The sequence below is a fragment of the Primulina huaijiensis genome, chromosome 11 (genome assembly GCF_012295235.1).
Source record: "Primulina huaijiensis isolate GDHJ02 chromosome 11, ASM1229523v2, whole genome shotgun sequence".
In the NCBI taxonomy this organism is placed as follows: domain Eukaryota; kingdom Viridiplantae; phylum Streptophyta; class Magnoliopsida; order Lamiales; family Gesneriaceae; genus Primulina; species Primulina huaijiensis.
Genome location: NC_133316.1, coordinates 1,558,614 through 1,566,872, shown reverse-complemented (window position 1 = coordinate 1,566,872; position 8,259 = coordinate 1,558,614). Strand labels below are relative to the sequence as shown.

Sequence of the window (8,259 nt, the reverse complement as noted above, 5' to 3'; positions counted from 1 at the left end):
TTCACCGTGGTGGACTCCCCATCATCTTATAACATCATATTAGGGAGGCCGGCCATGAAATAGCTAAGGGCTGTGGCATCTACCTACCACCAAAAGATAAAGTTTCCGGTGGGAGCTCGGGTAGGAGAAGTCCGGGGAGATCAGCCTTCTTCCCGAAAATGCTATGTGGAAGCAGTACGGGCGGACCAGAGCAAATCCAAGAGGGAAGGGAAGAAAGCTAGAATGGATGAAGTAGGAGGAAGAGTGGTGGAGAAAGGAGAGGTGCATTTTGTCGCAGAGGAGGAGCAGGAAATGGTAGAAGTCGGACCAGGCCAGCAAATTCGAGTGGCTCGGGACCTCAGTGCATCCACCCGGGTTAGTCTGATTGACTGTTTAAAAGTTAATATTCATGCGTTTGCCTGGTCCCAACAGGAGTTGACGGGGATCTCTCTCCTGATATCGGAGCACCAACTGAATATCCTCCCTGGATCTCACCCAATAAAGCAAAAAAAGAGACACTTTGGTCCTGAAAAAGACAGAATTATTGATGAGCAAGTAAAAGAGCTTCTGAAAGCCGGTCACATTCGAGAAATTCAATTCCCTACATGACTCTCGAATGTGGTATTAGTACCTAAATCTACCGAGAAGTGGCGCATGTGTGTAGACTTCCGCGATCTCAATAAGGCTTGTCCCAAGGATCATTATCCTCTGCCTCGTATTGATCAATTGGTCGATTCCACCTCGGGCTTCGAATTACTGAGTTTCATGGACGCATACCAGGGGTATCATCAAATCTCCCTGGCCAAGAGTGATCAGGATAAAGCCAACTTCATCACCTCGGGAGGTACATTTTGTTCTATTGTAATGCCTTTCGGGTTAAAGAATGCAGGAGCTACTTACCAGCGTTTGATGAACAAAGTCTTCGAGAAGCAGCTGGGACGAAACGTGGAAGTCTATGTGGATGATATCCTGGGCAAGACCATGGAGGTTGCCAGCTTTATTGTTGATCTAGAAGAAACTTTCGCCACTCTCATACATTACGGGATCAAACTCAACCCGGCCAAGTGCATTTTTGGCGTAAGAAGTGGCAAATTCTTGGGATTCGTAGTAACAGATCGGGGGATTGAGGTGAATCAGGAGAAAGTCAAATTCGTGCTGTGCATGCCATCTCCTCGATCTGTCAAAGAGGTACAAAAGCTGACCGGGAGGATTGCTTCCCTCTCTCGATTTATTTCCCGATCAGCACACAGGAGTTATCCTTTCTTTCAAGTCCTTAGGAAGGCCCAGCAATTTGGGTGGGATGAAAAATGTGAACAGGCCTTCCAGGATTTGAAGATTCATCTTGCTGAACTCCCGATGTTGGTAAAGCCTGAGCCCGGGGAAAAATTGTTTGTTTACCTCTCCACTACGGAGTACGCTGTCAGTTCAGTGTTAATAAAAGAAGAAGGTTCTGACCAAAAGCCTGTGTATTATGTCAGTCACGCTCTGAGAGGCCCCGAGCTCCGATACAGCGAAGTAGAAAAGATTGCCCTGGCCTTGGTCGTGACCGCCCGGAAGCTGCGACCATACTTCTTGTCTCATCAGATCGTAGTACTCACTAATAGCCCTTTGGGGAGAATTATGACTCACTCAGAGGTGGCCGGGCGTATGATTAAGTGGGCGGTGGAGTTAGGGGAGTATGATATTGAGTACAAACCCCGGGTGGCCATCAAAGCACAAGCTTTGTCAGATTTTTTATCCGAGATGGCCCAGCTCGATGAAGAAGAAGTATGGAGAGTGTTCGTGGATGGGGCATCTAGCCTTGCGGGGTGTGGAGTAGGTGTTGTGATAGTATCCCTCACAGGAGAGAGGTTTAAATTAGCAGTGAGAATTGATTCCCGAGTAACTAATAACGAGGCCGAATATGAAGCCGTCCTCGCTTGTATCCGAGCAGCACAGGAGATCGGGGTTTCCCGGGTTATCCTCTATTCCGATTCGTAACTAATCACTCAACAGATAAAGGGTGTTTATGAGGCCAAGGATGACAGGATGCTAAAATACTTACAGCTCATAAAAACCCAGGCGAAGACCTTTGTGGATTGGGGTATTGAACAAATACCCCGGGAGGAGAATGGAGAGGTGGATGCTCTGGCAAAAATGGCTGCTTCTTTATCTGAGGTCAGCACCCGGGAAGTGTTACATGTTTCTCGTTTAATCCTCTCCACAGATGAAGAGGCATTGCCAGCACCAGAGGACTCCTGGATGACATCCTTGATCAAATTCATTACAGTAGGAGAATTACCAGAAGACAAAATCCAGGCTCAGAAAATCAAGAGACAAGCTCCCAGGTTTGTTCTCTTGAATAATGTCTTGTACAGAAGATCATTCCAGGGACCTTTATTAAAATGCTTATCTGGGGGAGAGGTGGATTACGTCCTTCGGGAAATTCATGAAGGGTGTTGTGCTGAGCATCTCGGAGGAACAGCTTTGACCCGGAAGACGATGCTCGCGGGGTTCTGGTGGCCAACTCTTAGCCAAGATTCTACTCGAGTGGTCCAGGCTTGTGAAGGATGTCAACATCATTCAAACTTTCAGCACAGCCCGACCACTCCTATGAAGCCTATCTGGGCACCTTGCCCCTTTGATCAATGGGGCATGGATATTGTGGGCCCTTTCCCAACTGCCCGGGCTCAAAAGAAGTTCTTGCTGGTGGCTGTGGATTACTTTTCCAAATGGGTAGAAGCCGAGCCATTGGCTAAAATCACTGAACAGGAAGTATTGAAATTTTTGTGGAAGAACATTGTGTGCCGATTTGGAGTGCCCAGAAGACTAATCTCAGATAATGGCAGACAATTTCAGGGCAAAGGAATTACATCTTGGTGTCATGAAATGAAAATCACTCAGTCTTTTACTTCTGTTGCCTACCCTCAAGCTAATGGTCAAACAGAAGTTATTAACAGAATTATTGTACAAGCATTGAAAACCAGGCTACAAGGCAAGGGAAAAGACTGGGTGGAAGAATTACCCAGTGTTCTCTGGGCGTACAGAACTACTCCCCGATCACCTACTCAAGAAACTCCCTTCAGCTTGGTATATGGTTCTGAAGCTGTTCTTCCTGTTGAAATTGGGCAAACTTCTCCCCGGGTAGAATCTTACCCAGACAGCAATGATCAAAGTCGGGCCATGGAATTGGATTTGGTAGAAGAGAGAAGAGATCGAGCAATAATTCGAATGGAAGCATATCGAGGTCGGGTCATGAAATCATACAATAAAAGGGTCCGCGTTCGAGATTTTCAAATAGGGGATTTAGTCATGAAAAAAGTTAATCCTGCCGGGGATGTTGGGAAACTAGAAGCTCGGTGGGAAGGACCTTATAAAATTACCCGGACGGTTAGCTCGGGATCTTTTTATTTAGAAGACACGCAAGGACGCTCTCTAAAAAGGCCTTGGAATGTATTTAATTTGAATCAGTACTATTCTTAACAGATGTAATTGATTGGTTGAAAATATAATGAAAAATCTGTTTTTCTCACAGAGAAGTATTATATTATTTGTCGAATCTCAGACTCGGGAAGAACCAGTCTAACAGCCCAGGGCACTACACCCTAGCCCGGGGAAACCCACCTCGACCGTTCACAAGTGCCGGGACCGGTCCCCCGGCCCAAGGCTCCGCAGCTTGATTCTAAAAGCCTAGGGCACTACACCCTAGCTCGGGGAACCGCACCTCGACCTTTCACAAGTCCCGGGACAGGTTCCCCGGCCCAAGGCTCCGCAGCCCAGGCCACTACACCCTAGCTCGGGGCACCACACCTCGACCATTCACACGTCCCGGGACATGTTCCCCGGCGCAAGGGTTAACATCTTGGTCCTAAAAGCCCAGGGCACTACCCCCTAGCTCGCGGAACCACACCTCGACCATTCACAAGTCCCGGGACATGTTCCCCGGCTCAAGGGTTAACATCTTGGTTCTAAAAGCCCAGGGCACTACACCCTAGCTCGGGGAACCACACCGCACCCATTCACAAGTCCCGGGACATGTTCCCCGGCCCAAGGCTCCGCACCTTGTTTCTAAAAGCCTAGGGCACTACACCCTAGCTCGGGGAACCACACCTCGACCATTTACAAGTCCCGGGACATGTTCCCCGGCCCAAGGCTCCGCACCTTGGTTCTAAAAGCCCAGGCCCCTACACCCTGGCTCGGGGAACCACACCTCGACCATTTACAAGTCCCGGGACATGTTCCCCGGCCCAAGGCTCCGCCGCCCAGGCCACTACACCCTGGCTCGGGTAACCACACCTCGACCATTCACAAGTCCCGGGCCTTGTTCCCCGGCTCAAGGGTTAATCCGCCCTGATCATTCCTAACCTGACAGGATCCACGCTAGGGACATTCATTCGTTACGAAAATATGTGTTTTTCTTACCTCAATTGTTTACTAAGAAGTCCCGGTTAGTTATCAACACTTGAAATATTTTCTGGATGTTTACATAGAAACAACGGTATTACTTGGATATTGAAAGATTAATCGAGACACTATTGAAGGAAAGAATTTGTTCATTAAAAATCCGAGGACAGGAATTACAGAAATAAAGAAAAAAGAAAATACAACCCTAGTCTATATCAATATGGTCGGATCCTGGCTTGTCTTCCTGGTTTTCCTCCTTCTCCTCCTCACCATCATTGGGAAGGGATGCAATGGCCAGGCCAAAATCAGGAAAATTTTCCTTATCCTGGGGTAAGAGTCCAGCTCCCTCAAATTATTCCCGGCACTTGTCGAAACCGGTCTTGAAAAGAGGGTAAGCCTTATCTACCACGGCTTTCTTAAACTCAGGAGATTGAAGGAAGGAAGCTTGCCACTTATCCTTATTATGCTCCGCCAGGGACAAAGCATTCTCGGCCTTCTCTTCCCGGGATTGTTGAACTTCTATATGCTCGGATAGAGAATGGTTTCTCGACTCCAAGACAGACAGGACACCTCGCAGATTCTCCTCCCGAATGACAGCTTCATTGAGGTCCTCCCGAGACTTGTCTAGTGCCGTGTGAGCCGACTCCAAGGAAGCTTTTAGGATGGCGATTTCCTCTTCGTGAAGGCTTTTAGCCCGGGCAAGCTCTCCTTGCAGTTGATCTTGGATTTCTTGAGCAGCCCGGGTTTGTTGACCTTTCTTGGTAGCCACCGCCGCCACTTCTTCGAAGGCCGAGATCATCATTTGGGCAGCCTGTACGAAGCAAGTTAATAAAAGAAAGGAGAAATGAAGGAAAAAAAGAATAAAGAAAAGACTTACAGATAGGAATCGGTTGGATCCCTCAAGAAACCGAGCATCAGGCCCAGGATTCTTCAAAAAGGCCTCTTCTTCAGGAGTGAGCATATGTTTTAAGCGCCGAATGCCTGTTGAAGAAGCTCCCTCCAGGAAGATGTTGGGCCAGGTGGGTTGATCGGTCAGAAGAGGCTCTTGGGGAGGCTCCTCTGTGGGTTGACGCTGGGGAGGAGTGGTTGACGAACTTTGCCCTCCTTCCCGGTTAGATTCACCCAGAATCCGCTCCGGGCTTGTGACAGCCTTTCGCTTCCTCCGGACGAGGGGAATGTGGTCTTCGGGGTCTTCTCGGGATAAATCCTGGGTCATCTCTTCTTGCTGGGCTTCCACCCGGTTCAGCTCAGCTTGCCGGGCTGCTTCCGCCTCAGCTTGTTTCTTCTCACGGGCAGCCTTCCGGGCTGTCAATTTCTTCTCCTTGGCAACCCTTTCCTCTTCCCACTTCTGGAGAAAAGCCTCTTGCATTTTGGAGAAATCTGCGCAATAAGAGAAAGGATTAGTAGAGATTATAAAGTACAGATGAATAACAAACTAAGAAGACAGGAATTAGAAAGTTACCGGGTTGAGGGTCCGAGCCAGCCACCTCGTTAATTGCACGATCTATTGGGTCTTCAGCCCGGACGCTCAACCCATAGGTAATCAAGTGCTCCTGGGAAATAAGGGAGGAGGAAGAGAATTTTTGACCCTCCACCACGTCTTGACTTCGGATGTAAAATTCCTCGAATTTGTAAGCTCGGGGAAGGGCAGGCTGGGGAGGAAGGAAGGGAAGAAATCCTGTTAAACAGGAAAGAGAGGATGGGAGTTGTATAAAAAAGTATCTTCCTTTCCATCCTTTCTGGGAAGAAGGAATGTCATCAAGGAACCGGGCGTTAAACCGGTCAGAAAGAGAAAATGCATTATCACCTAGCCTACAGGTAAAATAGTAATGAAGAATAAGGGGGTTAATAACAAGGTTATACATACGAAAAAGGACAAAGGCCGAGGCCATAATCCGAAAAGAGTTGGGATGAAATTGATTGACAGGCACCCCAAAGAATTTGGCGACCTCGATGTAAAAAGAAGGGATGGGGAAGCGAAGACCATTCTTGATTTGGTCCCGGAAGAAAGTAGTATACCCGGGAGGAGGGCTATCTGCCCGATCAGAGGGTCCGGGTATAATAATAGGAAAGGAAGAGGGAATAACTCCTAGGGTACGGAGTTCCTCGTCCGCCCCCGAGCGCAAAGTGCTGCTCATTGAGGAGAACCAAGGAACTCCCGGGACCTCAGAAGAAGGGCGGTCAGAAACCCGAGCTTTTCCCTTACCCTTGTCCTTTCTTGGAGCTCGGGAAGTGCCCGAGGAGGAGGGTTTTGAAGAGGAGGGTTTGGTTAGAAGGGTTTTTTGTTTTTTAGAAGGATGAGTGATAGAACGGCGAGGGGGAGACGGAGGGAAGTCAGAGCGCAGTGCGGTGGATTCGTCGCTAGGAAAGCCCCGCACATTAGCTCCAGAGGTAGAGGAAGTAGAATTAGACATATTACGAAGGAGAGACTTACAAGTTTTTTTGGGAGGAAGACGGTGGAGGATCGTCGGAGCTAAGTGTTTTTTGCGTGGAGGAGCTTCAAGGAAAAAATTCGCAAGGGCTTCGCCGAGATTTTAAATTTGTAAGTGTTTTGACGAAAACAGGAGGCCTAATATATATAGACGGGGGGAACGGATATCGGCCGTTGATCCAAACACACATGAACGATCAGGATGCACCTCGAAAATTGTGCGGGTATACGAAGGGACACACACAATTATTAAGGTGTCAGACTTATCGACTCCTCGGAATGCGAAACGTTCCTGATCGTTGGTATGGAAGGGCACGCGTCATTATGACACCTCACCAATAGCCCGAGAGATATGAGGCCCCGGCACTTTATGATAAGCCCGGGAGATATGAGGCCCTGGCATTTTATGATAAGCACCGGGGGATATGAGACCCCGATACTTTATTTTAAACAGGGGTGATATTAGGTGCTGGCATGTCCGTTTGTCATTCATCAGTTATTATCAGTTAGTCTTATGACAGTTATTATATTCAGTTCGTGATATACATATCGACTGATGAAGTTAGATTCTTGCAGCAGAGTAAAAAAAAAAATCAACAAAGAAGCGTTTTTTTTTTTATTAAAAGGAATTAGCACGGATTACATCAAAATATTCCTCTTCTACAGCAGCCTCCCATTTCCTCAACCAACTGGTTAGAACTCCGGTGGAAGTCTTGAGGAAGCTGTCAGAACCAGCAATCTGATGGAGAATTCTCCTCTCTTTCCGAAGCATTAGCTGGAAGACATGTCCATCAGTAAAGATGTCTGACCACTCGGATATGTGCAAATATTCCCGAAATTTTGCCATTTTTGCTACTAATCTGGGAGTAGTAGCTTCTCTCGTTTCGTAAAGAAGCTTCAGCCCCTGAAACTCTTCCCAGTAGCAAAGAATTTTATGAAAGACTTCATCCTCCATTGTAGTCTTTCGAGCCTCCAAGGCAGATTCCCCGAAATCTTCAGACATGTCAAGAGTCCTTGAACTACTTGGACCTGTCATTACACTTCTCATATAATTATTTGCTATTAAGGATTACTATATATAAGGAGAAGGAATCAATCTCCACCGTTGATCCAGATCAAATCGGACGATCATAATGAGTCTAGGAAATTGTAACAGGTATGTGAAGGGACGTGTACGCATATCGATGTGTCAGACTTATCTGATTCTCGGAATACGAAACGATTTTTCGGCAGGAAGTTAGTGCTAAACGCATGAGTCATAAATGATACCCTCCATTTCATCTGCGGGATGTTTGAAGCCCCCGATACTCTTACACTCCAAATGATGTTCCAACAAAAGTACAGATAGGACTGACCGGGACAGCGAGTCAAGCTCTAGCCCGACTATTTTAGGGATGGGTGGTGATACCCCCATAAGGATCCGGGTCATTGGTGACCCAGGTACCATCAAGAGCCCGAGCACTACA

The 8,259-nt window shown here is 47.5% G+C and overlaps 1 protein-coding gene across 1 annotated transcript; it reads left to right on the top strand.

Annotated features, from left to right (window-relative positions):
* The first annotated feature begins 888 nt into the window (after window positions 1-888).
* LOC140987710 (uncharacterized) lies at window positions 889-3,450 on the top strand. Its single transcript, XM_073456346.1, has 4 exons — window positions 889-1,167; window positions 1,297-1,926; window positions 1,975-2,667; window positions 3,445-3,450. Exons 1-4 carry the CDS (start codon window positions 889-891, stop codon window positions 3,448-3,450), a joined length of 1,608 nt encoding a protein of 535 aa, XP_073312447.1.
* The last annotated feature ends 4,809 nt before the right edge of the window (window positions 3,451-8,259 follow it).

What these genes read in the sequence shown, in the direction of transcription:
- LOC140987710 (XM_073456346.1), top strand. Translation starts at nt 889, where the DNA reads ATGAACAAAGTCTTCGAGAAGCAGCTGGGACGAAACGTGGAAGTCTAT. An exon ending in CTCCTCGATCTGTCAAAGAG is followed by an intron (nt 1,168 to 1,296) that starts GTACAAAAGCTG and finishes AAATGTGAACAG; the next exon opens with GCCTTCCAGGATTTGAAGAT. An exon ending in GAGCAGCACAGGAGATCGGG is followed by an intron (nt 1,927 to 1,974) that starts GTTTCCCGGGTT and finishes ATCACTCAACAG; the next exon opens with ATAAAGGGTGTTTATGAGGC.